The sequence below is a fragment of the Fringilla coelebs genome (assembly GCF_963513975.1).
Source record: "Fringilla coelebs genome assembly, chromosome: 32".
Taxonomy (NCBI): domain Eukaryota; kingdom Metazoa; phylum Chordata; class Aves; order Passeriformes; family Fringillidae; genus Fringilla; species Fringilla coelebs.
In genome coordinates, this window is record NC_140058.1 from 1,539,788 (window position 1) to 1,562,094 (window position 22,307).

A 22,307-nucleotide genomic window follows, 5' to 3' on the forward strand; every position below is an offset into this window, starting at 1 on the left:
GGGAAATTGTGAAATTTGGTTTTTTTTGGGGTGGGGGGCGCTCCTCAGGCCCCCCCCAGCCCCTCCCCAAGCCCCCTGTACCGCACAGAGGCCAGGAAGGTTCTGATCTCCATCGGCTCCAGCCTCACGCACCGAGGGTCCAGCCGGGCCCCCCGCCGCGGTTTGGGGGTACCTGGGGGGGTGGTCGGGGGTTTGAGGAGGGGGTGAAGACCCCCCAGGACCCCTCCCCACCCAAACCTTCCCCCCAGTACCTGTGGGGGTGTTCCAGAGCAGGCGGGACACGCTGGACAAGGGGATGTCCCCCCCCAGCGCCATCTCCTGCACCGAGGTGACGGTGAAGGCCGAGAAAAGGGTCTGGGGGCGGTGGGGGGGATGTCAGAGACCCCCAGAGCCACCCCAAATAACCCAGAGCACAGCCCAGGGTGGGGGGAGAGGGCAGAGACCCCTCCCCAAATACCCCAGACCCAGCTGGGGGGGCTCTTAGAGACCCCCCAGAGTTACCCCAAATACCCCAAAGACCCCAACCTGGGCTGGGAGGAGAGGGCAGAGCCACCCCAAATACCCCAGAGCACAGCCCGGGGTGGGGGGAGAGGGCAGGGACCCCCCAGAGCCACCCCAAATACCCCAGACCCCAGCCTGGGCTGGGGGGAGCAGGCAGAGACCCCTCCTCAATTCCACCCCCTGGAGCACCTGGTGCAGGTGACCCCAGAACCCCTCACCTGGCACAGGTGACCCCACAAGCTCAGCATCCCCCAGCAGTGACCCCCAACCCCCATCCCCAGGTGTGCCCCATCCCCAGGTGTTCCCCATCCCCAGGTGTGCCCCCATCCCCACGTGTTCCCTCACTCCCAGGTGTTCCCTGTCCCCAGGTGTTCCCCATCCCCAGGTGTGCCCCGTTGATCCCCAGGTACCGTCAGGTCCACGCTGGCGGCCCGGGAGCCGTTGTGGCTCTCTCCCACCTGGTACAGGTGCTCCAGGCGCAGCAGGACGGCGCCGGCGCCGCGCGGCTCCAGCGTCAGCAGGTGCACGTTGGGGGGCAGCGCCCGGCGCAGCCCCGACACCTGCGGGGAGGGACAGGTGAGGCTGTCAGCACAGCCTGCCCACCTGGCACAGGTGAGGCTGTCAGCACAGCCTGCCCACCTGGCACAGGTGAGCTGCAGGGAGAGCACAGCCTGCCCACCTGGCACAGGTGAGGCTGCCAGCACAGCCTGCCCACCTGGCACAGGTGAGGCTGTCAGCACACCCTGCCCACCTGGCACAGGTGAGCTGCAGGGAGAGCACAGCCTGCCCTGCCCACCAGGCACAGGTGAGGCTGTCAGCACAGCCTGCCCACCTGGCACAGGTGAGGCTGCCAGCACACCCTGCCCACCTGGCACAGGTGAGGCTGCAGGGAGAGCACAGCCTGCCCACCTGGCACAGGTGAGGCTGCAGGGAGAGCACAGCCTGCCCACCTGGCACAGGTGAGGCTGTCAGCACAGCCTGCCCACCTGGCACAGGTGAACCCAGAACCCCTCCCTGCCCACCTGGCAGAGGTGAGGCTGCAGGGAGAGCACAGCCTGCCCACCTGGCACAGGTGACCCCAGAACCCTTCACCTGGCACAGGTGAGCTTCTCCCTGCTCACCTGGCACAGGTGACCCCACCAGGTGGGCTTCTCCCTGCTCACCTGGCACAGGTGACCCCAGAACCCTTCACCTGGCACAGGTGACCCCACCAGGTGAGCTCCTCCCTGCTCACCTGGCACAGGTGACCCCGCAGGGAGAGCCCGCCCTGCCCACCTGGCACAGGTGACCCCAGAACCCTTCACCTGGCACAGGTGACCCCACCAGGTGAGCTTCTCCCTGCTCACCTGGCACAGGTGACCCCACCAGGTGAGCTCCTCCCTGCTCACCTGGCACAGGTGACCCCACCAGGTGAGCCCCTCCCTGCTCACCTGGCACAGGTGACCCCACCAGGTGAGCTTCTCCCTGCTCACCTGGCACAGGTGACCCCACCAGATGAGCTCCTCCCTGCTCACCTGGCACAGGTGACCCCACCAGGTGAGCTCCTCCCTGCTCACCTGGCACAGGTGACCCCGCAGCCCCACCAGCAGCGGCCCCCAGCGCCCGTTCCCAGGTGGCACCTCCACTCCCAGGTGTGCTCACCTGGCGCAGCTGCGGCCCCGTGCCAGGTGCCAGCACCACGGTGGGCGGGGTCACCAGCTCCTGTGCCCGCGGCCGGTGCTGCTCAGGTGAGGCCTCCACCGTGTCCAGCAGCACCAGGTGCCGCCCCCGCACCACCAGGCCCCGCCCATCTTCACCTGGCTCGTTCAGCGCCTCCCCCAGGCCCCGGTTGTCGTCGTGCAGGAGCCGCCGGTGCACCTGGAGGGGGCGCAGGTGATGGCATGGGTGTCCCCTCGGTGGTGTCACCTCTGCCCAGGTGTGCCCAGGTGTGCCCGGCTCACCATGAGCTCCAGGGAGCCGTCCAGGAGGCTGCTGCCGCCCTGGGAGCGATCCGTCAGCACCGTCAGCTGCACCTTCTGGTCCTGCCCAGGTGGGACAGGTGTGAGGAGGGTGGGGTGGGGCTCAGGTGTGCCCTGCCCGGCCCTAGGTGTGCCCAGGTGTGCCCTGCCAAGCCCCAGGTGTGCCCTGCCCAGCCCCAGGTGTGTTCTGCCCAGCCCCAGGTATGCCCAGGTGTGCTCTGCCCAGCCCCAGCTGTGCCCTGCCCAGCCCTAGGTGTGCCCAGGTGTGCCCTGCCCAGCCCCAGGTGTGCCCAGCTATGCTCTGCCCAGCCCCAGGTGTGCCCAGCTGTGCTCTGCCCAGCCCCAGGTGTGCTCAGGTGTGCTCTGCCCAGCCCCAGCTGTGCCCAGGTGTGCTCTGCCCAGCCCCAGCTATGCCCAGGTGTGCCCTGCCCAGCCCCAGGTATGCCCAGGTGTGCCCTGCCCAGCCCCAGCTGTGCCTGCCCAGCCCCAGGTGTGCCCAGGTGTGCCCTGCCCAGCCCCAGGTGTGCCCAGCTGTGCCCAGGTGTGCCTGCCCAGCCCCAGCTGTGCCCAGGTGTGCCCAGGTGTGCCTGCCCAGCCCCAGGTGTGCCCAGCTATGCCCAGCTGTGCCCAGGTGTGCCCAGGTACCCTGATGAAGATCCGGGTGTTCACTGGGTAGTAATTCCCCGCCACGGGCTCGCTCTGGCTCAGGTTCCAGGTGGGCCGGTAGTCACGCCTGGAGGGGGAGGGGGTGACCCAAGAGGGGGTCCCGGGGGTCACCTGAGCCCCTGGGGGGGTCCCGGGGGGGTCACCTGAGCCGCCTCACCTGCGCTCCAGCACCTGGCGCCCGTTGGAGTCGGTGTAGAAGCGCCCGGCCGTGCGCAGCGGCGTCTGGAAGCGGCTGATCACCTCCCTGCCCAGCCCGTCCCTTGGGGGGGAGGGGACAGGTGTGTCACCACCAGGACAGGTGTGGGGGGATCCCCCAGACCCCTCCCCACGCTCACCCCACGGGGATGGGCCCCACGGTCCACTCCAGCTCCAGGTAAGGCTGCCCCGGGCGCAGGCGCAGCACCTGTGAGCACCACTCGGAGAAGTTCTGCTGCACCTCCTGCACCAGCGGCGTCTGAGGGGGACGGGGACGCTCAGTGACACCTGCAGACCCCTCCCCAAATCCCAGGGACCCCCCCGGGACCCCCACCCACCTTCAGCAGGTGCGTGGCCGCGCGTTTGGCCACGGGGATGGGCGTGGAGTTGGTGGGCCGGAAGATGTAAGCACCTGAGGCCTGGGGGCTGAGCCCGTCCCCAGGGCTGGCCATGTACCTGGAGGGGCCAGGGGGGGTCAGAGGGGGTCAGGGGGATCCCCCCCTCACCTGGGACCCCTCCCCAAAATCCAAAAGGCCCCAGACTCACCAGTAGAAGCTCTGGAAGACGGGCAGGGAGATGCCCTTGGCCAGGTTGTGGATCTCCAGCAGGTGCCCCGTGATGGGGTCGAACCTGACACGCAGGTGCTGGAGGGGGGGGACACAGGTAAGGTCACCCCCTCCCCACCTCCCCAGGTCACCCAGTGACCCCCTAACTGGTTTAACTGGGAGCTGGGACTCAGCCACCCCCCCAAATCCACGTCCCTCCCCAATGTCCCCTTGATGTCCCCTCGATGTCCCCTCGATGTCCCCGTACCTCGTTCTCGATCTGCGGCTCTGGCTCCCCCGAGGGCCACCTGGGAGGGTCCCAGGGGGTCCCCAAGGGCCCCCTGGAGGGGTCCCAGGTGCTCTCCGGGCTCAGCTGCTTCACCTGGAAGGTGCTGAAGCCCAAGGGGGGGGCGCAGGCCTGGAACAGGAGCTCCCCCGGGGCCCACCCGGCGCCGCCCCGGAGCCGCCGGGTGACACCGGACACCGGGACCACCTGGGGAAGGGGTGACAGGGACGGGTCAGGGGGTGGCAGGGGGTGACAGAGGGGGGGTCGGTGGGTAGAGGTGGGAGAGGGGCTCACCTGGCTGGCCACGGGCCGGCCCTGAGGGTCGGTGACAGCGTAGGAGGTGGCCCTGACCGGCAGCCGCACGGGCCAGGTGACGTCCCAGGACAGGGGGTTGTAGAGGATCACGGTGAACTGGGGAGGGGTCACACGGTGTGGGGAGGGGGTGTCAGTCCCTGGGGACCCCCTGAACACCCCCCCAAAGGTTCCCCCACCAGGTGCTCACGTGAGGGGCGGTCTCGCTGAGGGGGCACACGCTGATGTTGAGGGCGTTGCAGAACACCAGGGGCTCCTTGGTGCCCCCCAGGAGGGACAGGGCGTTGGCCACCAGCACCTGCCAGGGGTGGCAAAGATTTGGGGAGGGGGTCTCTGGGACCTGCCCTTGTCCCCCCCAAATCCCACCTGCACCCCCAGGTGGGCAGGTGTGGGGCTCACCTGGCAGCTGTCCCAGCCCTTGGCCAGCTGCCGGGCGTAGTCGTCGGCCACGTGCTGCCTCTCGGTGCCGGCCACGGCGTCGTGGTGCTGGGCCACGGCCACGGCCTCACCTTGGCCAGGTGAAAAGGGGGTGTCAGGGGGGTGTGGGGGGGTCCCCAGGTCCCCTCCAGGTGTCCCCCAGGTCCCCTCCAGGTGTCCCCCAGGCACTCACGGAGCACCGAGCTGTCCCCAGGGCCGTAGGGACCGTCCCGCACCGAGGGCCCGGCCAGGGTTTCCAGCTGGCTGCAGATCTGGGGGGTGGAACTGGTGTTTGAGGGGTGCCCGACAGGGGGGTCCCCAAGACCTGCAGGGGTCCCCCAGGTGTCCCCTCACCTGCAGGAAGCCGCTGCTGAGCCGCTCGTAGCCCTTGAAGGCCGGGCGGCTGCTGAAGTAGCCGGTCCAGAACTGGTGGGGTCCGTCCGAGTAGGGGAAGAAATCGTCTGTCTTCAGGGGCCTGGTGGGACACCCCAGCTGTCTGTCCGTCCGTCTGTCCGTCCTGCCCGCCCCTCGGCCCCTCCCCTGCCCCTCGGCCCCGCCCTCACCAGGTGAGGTTGGCCCGGTGCAGCTCCCGCAGGTAACAGGAGGGGGTGGAGTACAGGGCGTGGACGAGGCTGCCGTTGGCTTGCTGGGGACAGAGTGGGGGGGGTCAGGGGGCGTTTGGGGACATCAGAGGGGGTTGGGGACACCGTGGGGGGGTGGGGACAGCCCCTCACCCGGGCGTTGGCGTGGGCAATGAGCTTGTCCAGGTTCTTGAACCACAGGTGGGCGTTCTCGTAGTGGAAGTCGGAGCCCATGGTCATCACGATGTGGTTGGTGCGGTACTGCCGGGCCTGGGGAGGGGGACAGGGCGTGGGACCCCCGCCCCGGGCAGGGGGACAGACAGGGACACAGCCAGGGACCCCCGCCCAGGGACAGCCAGGGACAGCCAGGGACAGCCAGGGACCCCTGCCCGGGGCATAGGGACAGCCAGGGACCCCCGCCCGGGGCACAGCAACAGCCAGGGACAGCCAGGGACCCCCACCCGGGGCACAGGGACAGCCAGGGACCCTCACCCAGGGCAGGGACACAGCCAGGGACCCTCAGCCAGGGCAGGGACACAGCCAGGGACCCCTGCCTGGGGCACAGGGACAGCCAGGGACCCTCACCCAGGGGATAGGGACAGCCAGGGACCCTCACCCAGGGGATAGGGACAGCCAGGGACCCTCACCCAGGGCACAGGGACAGGCAGGGACCCTCACCCAGGGGATAGGGACAGCCAAGGACCCCTGCCTGCGGCACAGGAGCACCCAGAAATCCCATCCCAGGGGACAGGGACACCTGGGACCCCCACCCCAGGGGACAGGGACACCCAAAAAGGCCACCCCAGGGGGACAGGAACACCCAGGACCCCACCCCAGGGAACAGGGACACCCAGGGATCCCACCCCAGGGGACAGGGACACCCAGGAACCCACCCCAGGATCCCCAGGAAGCCCACCCCAGGGGGACAGGGACCCTTGGGACCCCCACCCCAGGGGACAGGGACCCTTGGGACCCCACCCCAGGGGGACAGGGACACCTGGGACCCCATCCGAGGGGACAGGGACCCCATCCGAGGGGACAGGGACACCTGGGACCCCATCCCAGGGGGACAGGGACACCCGGGACCCAATCCCACGGAACAGGGACACCCAGGAACCCACCCCAGGACCCCCAGGAAGCCCACCCCAGGGGACAGGGACCCTTGGGACCCCATCCCAGGGGACAGGGACACCTGGGACCCAATCCCAGGGGGACAGGGACACTAGGAACCCACCCCAAGACCACCAGGAAGCCCACCCCAGGGGGACAGGGACACCTGGGACCCCATCCCAGGGGGACAGGGACCCCATCCCAGGGGACAGGGACACCCGGGACCCCATCCCAGGGGACAGGGACACCCAGGACCCCATCCCAGGGGACAGTGACACCCAGGACCCCATCCCAGGGGACAGGGACACCAGGAACCCACCCCAGGACCCCCAGGAAGCTCATCCCAGGGGGACAGGGACACCCAGGGATCCCACCCCAGGGGACAGGGACACCTGGCACCCCATCCCAGGGGACAGGGACACCAGGAATCCCACCCCAGGGGACAGGGACACCCAGAAAACCCATCCCAGGGGGACAGAGACCCCCGCCCAGGGCACAGGGACAGCCAGGGACACCTGGGGATCCCACCCCAGGGGACAGGGACACCCAGGAAGCCACCCCAGGACCCCTAGGAATCCTACCCCAGGGGACAGGGACACCCGGGACCCAATCCCAGGGGACAGGGACACCATCCCAGGGGACAGGGACCCTTGGGACCCCACCCCAGGGGGACAGGGACACCCAGGAAGCCACCCCAGGACCCCTAGGAATCCCACCCCAGGGAACAGGGACCCCATCCCAGGGGGACAGGGACACCCGGGACCCCACCCCAGGGGACAGGGACACCCAGGACCCCCCTCCCCGGGGGTGCCAGCCCCCTGTGGCCCTGTCAGGACCTGGGTGGCCGCGGCCCGCAGGAAGGAGGTGACCACGGCGTCCACGTTGCGCTCGGGGCCGTCCCCGTCCACCACGGGGGCGTCGGTGCAGAGCTGGTCCCAGCACAGCCCCGAGGGGGGGTCGTACACGTTGGGCAGGATCCCTGGGGACAGCCATGTCACCTCCCCGGCCACCAGGGGTGGGGTGGGTGGGGACGGGGCTGGGGACTTGGCTGGGGACAGGGGACATGGCTGGGGACAGAGCCAGGGGGGACAGGGACATGGATGGGGACAGGGGACATGGCTGGGGACATGGCTGGGGACAGGGGACACGGCTGGGGACAGAGGACACGGCTGGGGACAGGGCTGGGGACACAGGACATGGCTGGGGACAGAGCCAAGGGGGACAGGGGACATGGCTGGGGACAGGGACACGGCTGGGGACATGGTTGGGGACACGGACATGGATGGGGACAGGGACACAGCTGGGGACAGGGGACATGGCTGGGGACAGGGGACACGGCTGGGGACAGAGCCAGGGGGACAGGGACATGGCTGGGGAGAAGGGACATGGCTGGGGACATGGCTAGGGACAGGAACATGGCTGGGGACAGGGGACACGGCTGGGGACAGGGACACGGCTGGGGACAGGGCTGGGGACAGGGACATGGCTGGGGACACGGCTAGGGACATGGCTGGGGACAAGGGACATGGCTGGGGACAGGGACACAGCTGGGGACAGGGACACGGCTGGGGACAGAGCCGGGGGGACAGGGACATGGCTGGGGACAAGGGACACGGCTGGGGACACAGGACATGGCTGGGGACAGGGGACATGGCTGGGGACAGGGCTGGGGACAGGGGACAGGGGACACGGCTGGGGACAGGGACATGGCTGGGGACAGGGCTGGGGACAGGGGACACGGCTGGGGACAGGGACATGGCTGGGGACAGGGGACATGGCTGGGGACATGGCTGGGGACAGGGGACACGGCTGGGGACAGGGACATGGCTGGGGACAGGGACATGGCTGGGGACAGGGAACACGGCTGGGGACAGGGCTGGGTACAGGGGACATGGCTAGGGACAGAGCCAGGGGGGACAGGGACATGGCTGGGGACAGGGGACACAGCTGGGGACATGGCTGGGGACAGGGGACATGGCTGGGATGGGGCAAAGAGGGAGAAACGAGAAGGGGACACCATGGGGACAGCCATGGGGACACCATGGGGACAGGAGGGAGGGGCTGGGGTCAGTCCTGGGAGGGGACAAGGGACAAAACCTTGGAAAGGGGTGGGAGGGGACAGGAGGGGAGGGGACAGGGGCAGTTTGGGGGTCACTGGCAGGGGGGCACAGGGGCAGTCTGGAGGTCCCAGGGGCAGTCTGGGGGTCCTGGGGGGGGGCACAGGGGCAGTTTGGGGTCCCAGGGCCAGTCTGGGGATCCCAGGGCCAGTCTGGGGGTCCCAGGGGGGGTCCCAGGGGCAGTCTGGGGGTCCCGGGGCCAGTCTGGGGGTCCGGGGGGGGTCCCAGGGTCAGTCTGGGGGTCCTGGGGGCAGTCTGGGGGTCCCGGGGGGGTCCCAGGGTCAGTCTGGGGGTCCCGGGGGGGGTCACCGGTGAAGATGTCGGCCCGGGGGGGCTCCAGGCTGTCGCTGCCCCTCCAGATCAGCTCCAGCTCCCGGCGCCGCTGCCGAGCCCCCTTGTCCTGGTGGTCCACGCGGCCCAGGAAGAGCCCGTCGTAGCCCATCTGGGGGGCACGGGGGTCATGGGGGTCACTGGGGGTCCCCAATACCCCATCATACCCCATCACAGCCCATCTGGGGGGCACGGGGTCATGGGGGTCACTGGGGGTCCCCAATACCCCATCATACCCCATCACAGCCCATCTGGGGGGCACGGGGTCATGGGGGTCACTGGGGGTCCCCAATATCCCATCACAGCCCGTTGTAGCCCATCTGGGGGGCAGGGGCAGGTTTGGGGGTGCAGGGGAAGGTTTGGGGCTGATTTGGGGATGCCCAAGAAGGTTTGGGAGTGCACTGGAAGCTCTGGGAAGGTTCGGGGATGCAGGGAAAGGTCTGGGGGTGCAGGAGAAGGTTTGGGGACCCTGAGGCTGATTTGGGGGTGCAAGGGAAGCTCTGGGGAGGTTTGAGAATGCAGGGAAAGGTTTGGGGGTGCAGGGGAAGGTTTGGGGGTGCAGGGGAAGCTCTGGGGCTGATTTGGGGATGCCCAGGAAGGTTTGGGGGAGCAGGGAAAGGTTTGGGGGTGCAGGGGAAGCTCTGGGGAGGTTTGGGGATGCAGGAGCAGGTTCAGGGATGCAGGGAAAGGTCTGGGGGTGCAGGGGAAGGTTTGGGGAGGTTTAGGGATGCCCAGGAAGGTTCGGGGATGCAGGGCCAGGTTTGAGGGTGCAGGGGAAGGTTTGGGGATGCAGGGGAAGCTCTGGGGAGGTTTGGGGATGCAGGGGCAGGTTTGAGGGTGCAGGGGAAGGTTTGGGGATGCAGGAGAAGCTCTGGGGAGGTTCGGGGATGCAGGGGCAGGTTTGAGGGTGCAGGGAAAGGTTTGGGGAGGTTTGGGGATGCCCAGGAAGGTTTGGGAGTGCACTGGAAGCTCTGGGAAGATTTGGGGGTGCACGGAAAGGTCTGGGGGTGCAGGGGAAGCTCTGGGAAGGTCTGGGGGTGCAGGGGTCGGGGTGCCGGGGTGCCCCACCTGCGCGAAGGTGGCGGCCAGCTCGCGGGCGTGCCCGAAGGGGTCGATCTGCCAGGCCACGCGCGGGGAGCCGCAGTCCCCGAAGAGGCGGCGCAGGAAGCGCCGGCCCAGGGCCTGCTGCTGCAGGGCGCCCGCGTAGTGCGCCGCCGCCTCGTCGCTCATGCACCAGCCCCCCCCAACCAGCTCCAGCCTCCCTGGGGACACAGCACCCCAAAATCCATCAGGGGGGGACCCTGAGCACCCCAAAACCCCCAGGGCCTGCTGCTGCAGGGCCCCCGCGTAGTGCGCCGCCGCCTCGTCGCTCATGCACCAGCCCCCCCCGACCAGCTCCAGCCTCCCTGGGGGGGCAGCACCCCGAAATCCATCAGGGGGGGATCCTGAGCACCCCAAAACCCCCAGGGCCTGCTGCTGCAGGGCCCCCGCGTAGTGCGCCGCCGCCTCGTCGCTCATGCACCAGCCCCCCCCGACCAGCTCCAGCCTCCCTGGGGGGACAGCACCCCAAAATCCACTCGGGGAACACCCACAGCACCCCAAAATCCATCGGGGGGGATCCTGAGCACCCCAAAACCCCCAGGGCCTGCTGCTGCAGGGCGCCCGCGTAGTGCGCCGCCGCCTCGTCGCTCATGCACCAGCCCCCCCCGACCAGCTCCAGCCTCCCTGGGGACACAGCACCCCGAAATCCATCAGGGGGGGATCCTGAGCACCCCGAAATCCATCAGGGGGGACAGAGCACCCCAAAACCCCCAGGGCCTGCTGCTGCAGGGCCCCCGCGTAGTGCGCCGCCGCCTCGTCGCTCATGCACCAGCCCCCCCCAACCAGCTCCAGCCTCCCTGGGGGGACAGCACCCCAAAATCCACCAGGGAACACCCACAGAACCCCGAAATCCACTCGGGGAACACCCACAGCACCCCAAAATCCACTCGGGGAACACCCACAGCACCCCAAAATCCACTCAGGGGGCGCCCACAGCACCCCAAAATCGCCTTGGGGGAGACCCTGAGCCCCCCAGAATCCCCTCATGGGACACAGCCCCCCAAAATCCCATCAGGGAACACCGACAGCACCCCAAAATCCCCTCAGGGGACACAGCACCCCAAAATACTAGTGCCCCCAATGCCCCTCCCATGGCCCCCAGGGCCCCCAATGCCGTTCCCCGTCCCTCCCAGTGCCCCCAGTGCCCCTTCCAGTTCTCCCAATGCCTCTCCCAGTGCCCCCAGTGCCCCTTCCAGTTCTCCCAATGCCTCTCCCAATGTCCCCAGTGCCCCCCCAATCCCTCCAGTGCCCCTCCCAGTGCCCCCAGTGCCCCTCCCAGTCCCTCCCAGTGCCCCCAATACCCTTCCCAGTCCCTCCCAGTGCCCCCAATTCCCTTCCCAATCCCTCCCCGTGTCCCCAGTTCCCCTCCCAGTCCCTCCCAGTCCCTCCCAGTCCCTCCCAGTCCCTCCCAGCGCCCCGTACCCTGCTGCACCAGCTCCCTGACCAGCCTGCGGGTGGCCGGGCCCTGCTGCTGCCACCAGCGCGCCAGGAACGCCACCTCAGCATAGACAAAGCGCCGGGAGGGGACAGCGGCCAGCTGGGCCACCACCGAGTCCAGGATGTACTGCACACCCGCGTGCTGCTCCCGGTTCCGCACTGGGGACAGGGACACGGGGTCACCGGGTCACCCCAAAACCCGGGGACACCCCAAAACCCCGGGGTGGGGACATGGGGACACCCCAAAACCCCGGGGCTGGGCCACCACCGAGTCCAGGATGTACTGCACGCCCGCGTGCTGCTCCCGGTTCCGCACTGGGGACAGGGACACGGGGTCACCGGGTCACCCCAAAACCCGGGGACACCCCAAAACCCCGGGGTGGGGACATGGGGACACCCCAAAACCCCGGGGCTGGGCCACCACCGAGTCCAGGATGTACTGCACGCCCGCGTGCTGCTCCCGGTTCCGCACTGGGGACAGGGGACACGGGGTCACCCCAAAACCTGGGCCTGGGGACACCCCAAAACCCCGGGGTGGGGACACGAGGACACCGGGACACCCCAAAACCCGGGGTGGGGACACGGGGACACCCCAAAAACCTGGGATGGGGACACTGGGTCACCCCAAAAACCCGGGGTGGGGACACGGAGACACCCCAAAAACCCGGGGTGTGGACATGGGGACACCGGGTCACCCCAAAAACCTGGGGCTGGGGACACGGGGACACCCCAAAAACCCGGGATGGGGACACCGGGTCACCCCAAAACCCAGGCTGGAGACATGGGGACACCCCAAAACCCAGGCTGGGACATCCCTTGGGGGGGGGGTGGTGGCCCCAGACGGGACACGCACAAAGTGCCACGTGACAAACCCAAGGTGACAAAGGGCAGTGTCACTCAGTGTCCCCCTGCCACGTCACCCACCCTCCCCCCGCAGCTGTCCCTCCCTCCGGTGCCGCCACCCCCGCCCGCACGGCAGCCTTGGGGACACGCCGTGCCCCCCGGTGTCCCCACGCACCCCCATAGTAGTACTGATCCACCGTCTTGAGCCAGCCCACGTCGTCGTGCGAGTGCGGCACCAGGTGCACGTTCAGCATGTCCGGCCGGGTCGGGGGGCACGACTGGGGGGGTTCGGGGGGGTTCGGACCGGGCCGGGCCCGCGGCACCCCCGGGACCCCCCGAGATCCACCCCCGGCGTGGCCGTTGAGCTCCGGAAGCGGTTGCAAAAGCAATGCTGGCAGTTCCCGTTCCCTCAGCGTCCCCAGCCCAGCCCAGCGCTCCCAGTTCCCGTTCCCTCAGACCGCTCCGGTTCCCCCCTCAGCGCTTCCCGGTATCTCCAGCCCATCGCAGCTCCCGTTATCCAGCCCCTCCACCGCCTGCCCCATATCCCCGGGCAATCCTGGTGTGCCCAGTCCGTGTGTCCGGCGTGTCCCGGTCCCACCTGGTACCCGCAGCCCGCCGCAGCCCCGGTCAGGAGCAGCAGCAGCGGCAGCGCCGCCGCCCCGGGCACCGCCATGACACCCGCGCTCACGTGACCGCGCCCTCACATGACACGGGATATCGCTCCGCCCCCCCCCCGTGCGGCAGCCAATAGGTGGCCGGGAAAAGGCGCTGAATCCACGCCCCGCATTCTGATTCGCTGCTAGCGCAACAAGGGGCGAGGCCTAAGGGGAACTGCAAGGGACCGACAACAGATGGGAGCCAATGAGGTGGAGGAGATGGTGTGATTGACAGCTCGCTGGGAGGGCGTTTGCAACGGCGGGAAACGACCAGCGGCCAATGAACTGTGGCGGCTCCCGAGGCCCCGCCCACGACGAGTCCCCCTCAGAGCCCCCTCAGACTCTCCGAGCCCCCTCAGAGCCTCTCAGAGCTCCCTCAGACCACCCGGGTCCCCTCAGAGTCCCTCACAAACCCCTCAGAATTCCCTCAGAGGCCCCTCAGACTACCCGAATCCCCTCAGAGCCTGCTCAGAGCCCCTCATAGCCCCCTCAGAGCTCCTGAATCGTCTCACAGCCTGCTCAGAGCCCCTCAGAGCCCCCTCAGAGCTCCCTCAGACCACCCGGATCCCCTCAGAGCCCCCTCAGACTCTCCGAGCCCCCTCAGAGCTCCCTCAGAGTTCCCGAAGACCCTCAGAGCCCCTCATAAACCCCTCAGAATTCCCTCAGAGGCCCTGCAGACTACCCAAATCCCCTCAGAGCCTCTCAGAGCTCCCTCAGACCACCCGGATCCCCTCAGAGCCCCCTCAGAGCCTGCTTAGAGCCCCTCAGAGTTCCCTCAGAGTCCCCTAAGACCCTCTGAGCCCCCTCAGACCTCCCAAATCCCCTCAGAGCCTCAAAGTCCCCTCAGAGCCCCTCACAGCCCTCTCAGAATTCCCTCTGAGCCCCCTTGAAGCCCCCTCAGACCGTCCAAGCCCCCTCAGAGTCCTCACAGATACTCGAAGCCCTCTCAGTGCCTCCTCAGAGCCCCTCAGACCACCTGAGCCCCCTCAGACCACCCAAATCCCCTCGAGGTCGCCTCAGAGTCCCCTCAGACCACCCGAGTCTCCTCAGAGCCCCCTCAGACCACCCAAATCCCCTCAAAGTTGCCTCAGAGCCCCTCACACCACCCGAGTCCCCTCAGAGCCCCCTCAGACCACCCAAATCCCCTCAAAGTTACCTCAGAGCCCCTCAGATCACCCAAATCCCCTCACAGCCCCCTCAGAATTCCCTCAGACCACCCAAATCCCCTCAAAGTCACCTCAGAGTCACGTCAGAGCCCCTCAGACCACCCAAATCCCCTCAAAATCACCTCAGAGCCCCTCAGAGCCCCCAGGACACCCCCAGGACTCCCCCTCCCCGTTCCTCCCTCTCCCGGGGGGCTCCCCCGTGCCCCGTTCAGCTACAAACAAACCACAGCAGTGCCAGGACCCCCTCCCCAATTTTATTGCCCCTCTGCGGGGACCCCCCCATCCCCGTCACCACGGCGGGGACATGGGCTGGGGGTTCTGCAGGTACGACATGACCACGGCCGAGATGGAGAGCCTGCGAGGGGCACACACAGGTGTCAGAGACCCCCAAAAACCAGCCCGGGACCCCCACCCAGGGGTGGCACTCACATGAAGCTGCTCATCATCTGCTTGGTGTCCTCGGAGCTGCGCGAGTTGGCGAAGCTGATGAAGGAGCAGTAAACGGCGATCCAGGCGCACCACTTGAGCTGGGGACCACCGGGAAAAACCCGTGAGACCCCCGGGAAAAACCCCTGAGACCCCCGAGGGGCCGGCGGGGATGGGGCCTGGGACACCCGGGATGGGCAGGAGAGCCCTGAGACCCCCGGGGATGGGGCCTGAGACCCCCGGGATGGGCAGGAGAGCCCAGAGACGCCCGGGGATGGGGCCTGAGACCCCCGGGATGGGGCCTGAGACCCCCGGGATGGGGCCTGAGACCCCGGGAATGGGCAGGAGAGCCCAGAGACCCCCGGAGATGGGGCCTGGGACCCCCGGGATAGGCGGGAGAGCTCAGAGACCCCCGGGGATGGGGTCTGAGACCCCCGGGGATGGGCGGGAGAGCTCAGAGACCCCCGGGGATGGGGTCTGAGACCCCCGGGGATGGGCGGGAGAGCCCAGAGACACCCGGGGATGGGGCCTGAGACCCCCGGGATGGGCAGGAGAGCCCAGAGACCCCCGGGAATGGGGCCTGGGACCCCCGGGATGGGGCCTGAGACCTCCGGGATAGGCAGGAGAGCCCAGAGACCCCCGGGGATGGGCAGGAGAGCCCAGAGACCCCCGGGGATGGGGCCTGAGACCCCCGGGATGGGGCCTGAGACCCCCGGGGATGGGCAGGAGAGCCCAGAGACCCCCGGGGATGGGGCCTGAAACCCCCGGGATGGGGCCTGAGACTTCGGGAATGGGCAGGAGAGCCCTGAGACCCCCGGAGATGGGGCCTGGGACCCCCGGGGTGGGGCCTGAGACCCCCGGGATGGGCAGGAGAGCACAGAGACCCCCGGGGATGGGGCCTGGGACCCCCGGGATAGGCGGGAGAGCTCAGAGACGCCCGGGGATGGGGTCTGAGACCCCCGGGGATGGGCGGGAGAGCTCAGAGACCCCCGGGGATGGGGTCTGAGACCCCCGGGGATGGGCGGGAGAGCCCAGAGACACCCGGGGATGGGGCCTGAGACCCCCGGGATGGGGCCTGAGACTTCGGGAATGGGCAGGAGAGCCCTGAGACCCCCGGAGATGGGGCCTGGGACCCCCGGGGTGGGGCCTGAGACCCCCGGGATGGGCAGGAGAGCCCTGAGACCCCCGGGAATGGCGCTGAGACCCTCAGGGGCTCTCCCTGCCCCGAATTCCCCTCAGAACAGTGACGGGGGCCTGTCCCGGGGCCCACCCGGTGCCCATCCCGCTGCCGATCCCCGTTCCCATCCCGGTGCCCACCCCGGTGCCGATCCCCGTTCCCACCCCGGTGCCCCACCTTGAGCATGAGCCCGCACATGCTGAACACCATCCCCAGCAGGTTCATGTAGTCGGGGGTCGGGTCTTCCAGCGCCGGGTTGGTCTCGGTGGCCGGGGGCTTGTACCTGGCGGGAAACGGGGCTCCGTCAGGCGGGCCGGGCCACCGGGATCCCCGCGGATCCCTCCCCGGTTCTGCCGGTCCCTCCTCTCTTCTGCCCGCGCTCACACCTGGCCACTTTGCCCGGTCTCCGCGGGTCCGCCATGGCCCCGCCGCCGCCGCCGCCTCCGCCTCTTCCGCCGCCGCCGCCGGAAGGAGCCCGGCCCCCGGTGCCGGCCCCGGTTCCGCCCCCGGTGCCGGCACCGGCCCCGCCATGGCGTTCCCGAGGCCGCGGCCCGCCCGGCCCGAGCTGCCTCGGCAGCGGGTGCAGAGCCTGCAGTGCGGGCAGGGAGCGGTGCGGGCCGCCCGCTTCAACGGTGAGACCGGAGATACCGGGATACCGGGGGGAAACGGGCCGGGGGAAGAGAGCAGGAGCGGGGGATGGAGGCTGGGAAGCGGGAGGGGAGTGCCGGTGTGGGGGTCCTCGGGATCACCCGGTGTCCGGGGCAGAGGGTCCCGGGGATCTCCCTGTGTCCGGGGCAGGGAGTCGCCGGGATCACCCGGTGTCCGGGGCAGAGGGTCCCGGGGATCCCCCGGTGTCCGGGGCAGAGGGTCCCGGGGATCTCCCGGTGTCCCGGGCATGGGGTCCCGGTGCTCACGGCCGTTCACCCCCGCAGCGGACGGGAATTACTGCCTGACATGCGGCAGCGACAAGACGCTGAAGCTCTGGAACCCGCACAAAGGCACAGCCCTGCGCACCTACCAGGGCCACGGCTACGAGGTGCTGGACGCCGCGGGGTAAGGAGGGGCTTCGGGGACCCCTCCCCAATTCGGGGAACCCCCCCAGCCGCGCTCACGGGACCCCCCCGCAGATCCTTCGACAACAGCCAGATCTGCTCCGGCGGCGCCGACAAAGCCGTGGCGCTGTGGGACGTGAGCACCGGGCAGGTGGTCCGCAAGTACCGGGGACACGCCGGGGTGAGGAGGGGTCGGCGGGGGGAGCTGGGGCTCTGGGGGTGGCATTTGGGGAGGGGGATTTGGGATCCTGCGTGCCGATCGAGGTTCTGATTGCCTGCTCCTCCCACAGAAGGTAAATTGCGTCCAGTTCAACGAGGAAGCCACTGTCATTGTGTCCGGTGAGGGAGTGGGTTGGGGGGCACCCTGCACCCCCTTTTCCCACCCTGATCCCCCTTTTCCCACCCTGATCCCCCTTTTCCCATCCTGATCCCCCTTTTTTTCCCCTCTGAACCCCCCTCTTCCCCCAGGCTCCATCGACTCCACGGTTCGCTGCTGGGACTGCCGCTCCCGCCGCCCCGACCCCATCCAGGTGCTGGACGAGGCCAAGGACGGCATCTCCAGCGTGAAGCTCTCAGCCCACGAGATCCTGACGGGGTGAGGAACGAGCCCCCCGGCACCGGGGCGCCCCCAGAATTGGGGGGGACCCCCTAAACCTCCCCCATCCTTCCCCGCAGCTCCGTGGACGGGCGGGTTCGGCGCTACGACCTCCGCACGGGGCAGCTCTGCTCCGACTACATCGGCAGTGAGTGGGGCTGGGGTGGGCTCCCAAAGCTTGGGGGGGTCTCCCAAAGCTTGGGGGGGCTCGGCGGGACCCCCCAAACTCCCCGTGTGCCCCCCAGGCCCCATCACCAGCGTGTGCTTCAGCAAGGACGGGCAGTGCGTGCTGGCCGCCAGCCTGGACTCCACGCTGAGGCTGCTGGACAAGGACACCGGGGAGCTGCTGGGCGAGTATGGGACCCCCCCCAGACATTCCCCGCGCCCCCCGGGGGCTTTGGGGGACCCCCAACTCAGCCCCGTCCCCTCCCCAGGTACACGGGGCACCGCAGCACCACGTACAGGCTGGACTGCGTCCTCAACGAGCTGGACACGCACGTGGGCTGCGCCTCCGAGGACGGCCACGTCTACTTCTGGGACCTGCTGGAGGTGAGGGAGGGTCCCGAGGGGGGGTTGGGGACACTGCCGACCCCCCCTGACACCCCCCCGGTGTCCCCTCAGGGTTCTCTGGCACTCAGCCTGCCCGTGGGCCAGGGCGTGGTGCAGTCGCTGGCCTTCCACCCCAGCCTGCCCTGCCTGCTGGTGGCCACCCAGGGCCAGGTGACGCTGTGGCGCGAGGACACCTTCCAGCCCGAGGGGGACCCCGACACCTGAGGGGGCCCGGGGGTCCCCAACACCTGGCAGGGCCCGGCGGGACCCCGGTGACACGAGGAATAAACCCCCAGTGGAGACCCTGCTGTGCTTTATTGGGAGCTCGAATAAATAAACGCAGGCATTGAGGGGAGGGGAACGGGGGGACACACAAACAGGGGGTGCAGGTGTGGGGGGCCCCCCTGTCCCCTCCAGGGGGTCTCACCCCACTGTGCCCCCCCTTCCTGTGGACGTGGGGGGGCTCAGCACATCCAAAGCTGAGCCTCGGGGGTCCCTCAGGCCTCGGGGGTCCCTCCTATAGGGTCCATCAGGCCTTGGGGGTCCCTCCTGGAGGTCCCCAGGCCTTGGGAGTCTCCCAGACCTTGGGGATCCCTCCTGGGGGGTCCCCAGGCCTCAGGGGTCCTTCCTGGGGGTCCCCCAGACCTTGGGGATCCCTCCTGGGGGGTCCCTCATGCCTTGGGGGTCCTTCCTGGGGGTCCCCAGGCATCGGGGGTCCCTCATGCCTCGGGGGTCCTTCCTGGGGGTGCCCAGGCCTCGGGATTCCCTCCTGGGGGGTCCCCAGGCCTCGGGGGTCCCTCCTGGGGGTCCCTCACGCCTCGGGGGTCCCCGCAGGCACCGCGAAGGCGTCGGCGCTCCGGGCGAACGTCTCGGCCACGAGCAGCGGGAACACGAGCGAGGCGTCGGCGTAAACCTGGCCCAGAGCAGGGGGGTCAGGGGGCAAAACCCCCACCTTGGGGGTCCCCAAATCCCCCCCCGAGCCCCCCAGGCCCCCCCACCTTGACCGGGGTGGCGTCCACGCGGATCTTGCCCCAGGACACGGCCTCGTCCGGCCGCGCGCCCGAGTCGGAGCCGTCGAACTCCTGCGCCGTGTTGACGTAGACGGAGAAATCGGCGCCGTTCCTCTGCCCGGGGCACACACCGGGGTGAGCCCCCAGCCCCTCCTCGCCCCCGGGGGTCCCCAAGCCCCCTCCCCAGCGCGGGGGTCCCCTCACCATCAGGTTGGCGTTGGCGATGTGGTGCTTGACCAAGCCCCCGCCCAGGATGATCATGCCGGTCTTGCGGGCGAAGATGGCCTGGGTGTTGATGAGGCGCAGATCTGGGGGCACAAGGAGGGAGTCAGGGCACCCCTGGGACACCCCAAATCCTGGGGGGCACCCCGGGGGGATGGACACTCACCCTCCACGATGTCCAGCACGAGCCCCGGGTGTTTGTAGGAGTGGAAGAAGATCATGTCGCCCAGGGAGCCGTCGGTGAGCGCGGGGCTCAGCACCGGGATGTTGTTCTGCAGGGAGGGGAGGGGAGGGTGGGGGACACGGTGACAGGCGGTGGCACCCGCGGTGACACCCGCGGTGACACCCCCCAGCGCCCCTCCCAGTGCCCCCAGTACCTTCTGGGCCCAGTAACAGATGGACTCGGGGTTGTTGATCTCCTTGCCCAGCCGGGCGATCATCCGGGACGGCGTCCACCGCACGCCCTGCGGGGGGACCTGGCTCAGGAACCCCGGCCAGGGGGGGCTCGGGTGTCCAGGGACCCCCAAATCCCACCCTAAGTGTGCAGGGACCCCCAACCCCACCCTAAGTGTGCAGGGACCCCCAAATCCATCCTAAGTGTGCAGGGACCCCCAAATCCCACCCTAAGTGTGCAGGGACCCCCAAATCCCCACCCCAGGTGTGCAGGAACTCCCAAATCCCCACCCCAGGTGTGCAGGAACTCCCAAATCCCCACCCCAGGTGTGCAGGGACCCCCAAACCCCCATCCAGTTCACCCCAGGGGTCCAGGGACCTCCCCAAAGCCCCACCCCAGGTGTCCACGGACCCCCAAATCCCACCCCAGGTGTGCAGGAAATCCCAAACCCCCACCCCAGCTGTCCAGGGACCTCCAAATGTCCACCCCAGGTCACCCCAGGGGTCCAGGGACCCCTCCAAACCCGACCCCAGGTGTGCAGGGACCCCCAAATCCCACCCCAGCTGTGCAGGGACCCCCAAACCCCCACCCTAAGTGTCCAGGGACCCCCCCAAACCCCCACCCTAAGTGTCCAGGGACCCCCAAACCCCCACCCTCAGTGTCCAGGGACCCCCAAACCCCCACCCTAAGTGTCCAGGGACCCCCAAACCCCCACCCTCAGTGTCCAGGGACCCCCCAAGGCCCCCTCCCAGCACTGAGGGGTCCCGGGCTGGGGTACCCCCACCCTCACCTGCGTGTCCTGCTCGTGCACCATGCTGTCCAGGATGGGCATCAGCCAGTCCTCGAACTTGCAGTAGTTATCGTTGGGCACCAGCAGGTTCCCGATCCTGAGGGACCCCAGAGTGACCCCCAGGTGTCCCTGAGGTGTCCCCAAGGTGTCCCCGAGCCCCCCAGGCCCCCTGCCCGACCCCCCCGCACCTGTTGATGCCGTTCTCCCGCAGGTCCCGGCCCCGCAGGTGGAAGTCCCCGATGTAGGTGGGGGCCAGGCACTTGATCAGGTCCTCCTCGACCCCCCCGGCCGTGGTCACCAGCACGTCCACCTGGGGGGGGGTCAGCACCTCAGGGACCCCTGCCCGGGGGGGGCAGCACCTCAGGGACCCCTGCCCGGGGGGGGCAGCACCTCAGGGACCCCCAGGGACCCCTGCCCAGGCACCTCAGGGAACCCTGCCCGGGGGGGTGACCACCTCAGGGACCCCCCAGGTGTGACCCCCTGACCCCCCCCAGAGCCTCACAGGGACCCTGGGGACACCCAGGGCCAGCAGGACAGCATCACTGCCCGATGTCCCCACACCACTGTCACTGTCCCCCTGTCCCCATGCTGTCCTCAGGCTGTCCTCAGGCTGTCCCTGTTCCCATGCTGTCCCTATGTCCCCCTATCCCCAGGCTGTCCCCCCTGTCCCCAGGCTGTCACCATGCCGTGCTGCACGAGGTAGCGGATGCTCTCCCTGTCCCTGTCCCCATGTCCCCCTGTCCCCATGCTGTCACCTGTCCCTGTCCCCAGGCTGTCCCCATGTCCCCACCATGCCGTGCTGCACGAGGTAGCGGATGCTCTCCCTGTCCCCAGGCTGTCCCCAAGCTGTCCCTGTCCCCAAGCTGTCCCCAGGCTGTCCCCAGGCTGTCACCATGCCGTGCTGCATGAGGTAGCGGATGCTCTCCCTGTCCCTGTCCCCATGTCCCCCTGTCCCCAGGCTGTCCCCAGGCTGTCCCCCTGTCCCCAGGCTGTCCATGTCCCCCTGTCCCCATGCTGTCCCCCCTGTCCCCATGCTCTCCCTGTCACCAGGCTGTCCATGTCCCCCTGTCCCCCTGTCCCTGTCCCCATGTCCCCACCATGCCGTGCTGCACGAGGTAGCGGATGCTCTCCCTGTCCCCCTGTCCCCATGTCCCCCTGTCCCCATGCTGTCCCCATGTCCCCACCATGCCGTGCTGCACGAGGTAGCGGATGCTCTCCCTGACTCCGGAGCTGACGAGGTTGGAGGTGAAGCCCAGGAAGATGGTGCAGCCCGAGGGCGCCCGCGGCCCGGCCATGGCCGCTCGCTCCCGCTGCTCCGCGCTCAGCGGCTCCAGCTTGGCCGCGATCTGCGGGGAGGCGACACCGGGAGGGAGCGGGGGGTCACACCGGGCCCGGACCCCTCCTCACCCTCCCGGCGCGACCCCAACCCCGTCACACCGGGGCCGCACCATCCGCTCGATCTCCGCCACGGCCTGCGCGAAGCTCGTGGCCTGGAAGCCGGTGGTGAGGAAGGAGCGCAGCAGCGCCGCGTGGTCCGCGCCGCCCGAGAAGTCGTAACCGCGCACCGGGAGGGCCTCGGCCGGGAGGGCCCCGCTGGGCCGCAGCACGGCCCGGAGCGCCTCTCCCGGCGCCTCTCCCGGCGCCGCCATGGCTCGGCCGGGCCGCTCAGGGCGCCGCCATCTTGGGCCACGCCCCCCGCGCCGTACGGCGGCGCGCTCTCCCCGCCTTTGCCGTACGGCTGCGCGCCGCCATCTTGGCTGGACGGCGGCCGTGAAGGGACGAGAAGCTCGAGGACGCGAAAAGGAGCCGTTGCACCGAGTGAGCCCCGAAACGGCCGCAGCGCCCCAAACCTGCCCAAATTCGCCCCAAAG

The 22,307-nt window shown here is 69.2% G+C and overlaps 4 protein-coding genes across 5 annotated transcripts; 1 reads left to right on the top strand and 3 right to left on the bottom strand.

Moving 5' to 3' along the window:
• Positions 1–29: 29 nt before the first annotated feature.
• Positions 30–13,090, bottom strand: MAN2B1 (mannosidase alpha class 2B member 1). Its single transcript, XM_084223857.1, has 24 exons — positions 12,998–13,090; positions 12,575–12,677; positions 11,542–11,715; positions 10,087–10,280; positions 8,998–9,130; positions 7,408–7,550; positions 5,615–5,731; positions 5,444–5,526; positions 5,235–5,355; positions 5,074–5,152; positions 4,863–4,972; positions 4,654–4,761; positions 4,446–4,562; positions 4,134–4,358; positions 3,867–3,964; positions 3,659–3,776; positions 3,461–3,579; positions 3,283–3,384; positions 3,105–3,192; positions 2,442–2,522; positions 2,143–2,358; positions 912–1,061; positions 252–354; positions 30–172 (listed from the first exon to the last, which is right to left on the bottom strand). Exons 1-24 carry the CDS (start codon positions 13,070–13,072, stop codon positions 45–47), a joined length of 2,985 nt encoding a protein of 994 aa, XP_084079983.1. The 5' UTR covers positions 13,073–13,090; the 3' UTR covers positions 30–44.
• A 1,363-nt stretch (positions 13,091–14,453) lies between these two features.
• On the bottom strand, positions 14,454–16,297 carry WDR83OS (WD repeat domain 83 opposite strand). Its single transcript, XM_084223933.1, has 4 exons — positions 16,211–16,297; positions 16,002–16,107; positions 14,651–14,748; positions 14,454–14,576 (listed from the first exon to the last, which is right to left on the bottom strand). The coding sequence occupies exons 1-4, from the start codon at positions 16,243–16,245 to the stop codon at positions 14,510–14,512; spliced, it is 306 nt and encodes a 101-aa protein (XP_084080059.1). The 5' UTR covers positions 16,246–16,297; the 3' UTR covers positions 14,454–14,509.
• Positions 16,298–16,313: 16 nt separating this feature from the next.
• Positions 16,314–18,338, top strand: WDR83 (WD repeat domain 83). The gene is made up of 9 exons (XM_084223936.1): positions 16,314–16,456; positions 16,757–16,877; positions 16,952–17,057; positions 17,167–17,215; positions 17,345–17,471; positions 17,552–17,619; positions 17,717–17,825; positions 17,906–18,020; positions 18,093–18,338. Exons 1-9 carry the CDS (start codon positions 16,354–16,356, stop codon positions 18,243–18,245), a joined length of 951 nt encoding a protein of 316 aa, XP_084080062.1. The 5' UTR covers positions 16,314–16,353; the 3' UTR covers positions 18,246–18,338.
• Positions 18,339–18,366: 28 nt separating this feature from the next.
• On the bottom strand, positions 18,367–22,126 carry DHPS (deoxyhypusine synthase). Of its 2 annotated transcripts, XM_084223934.1 has the most exons (9): positions 21,885–22,126; positions 21,621–21,782; positions 20,625–20,746; positions 20,437–20,533; positions 19,630–19,716; positions 19,419–19,524; positions 19,235–19,338; positions 19,019–19,144; positions 18,367–18,933 (listed from the first exon to the last, which is right to left on the bottom strand). In XM_084223934.1, exons 1-9 carry the CDS (start codon positions 22,083–22,085, stop codon positions 18,832–18,834), a joined length of 1,107 nt encoding a protein of 368 aa, XP_084080060.1. In that variant the 5' UTR covers positions 22,086–22,126; the 3' UTR covers positions 18,367–18,831. The 2 variants fall into 2 exon arrangements, with proteins under 2 accessions (XP_084080060.1, XP_084080061.1); XM_084223935.1 differs by lacking the exons at positions 21,621–21,782; positions 21,885–22,126 and adding an exon at positions 21,118–21,148.
• Positions 22,127–22,307: the final 181 nt, after the last annotated feature.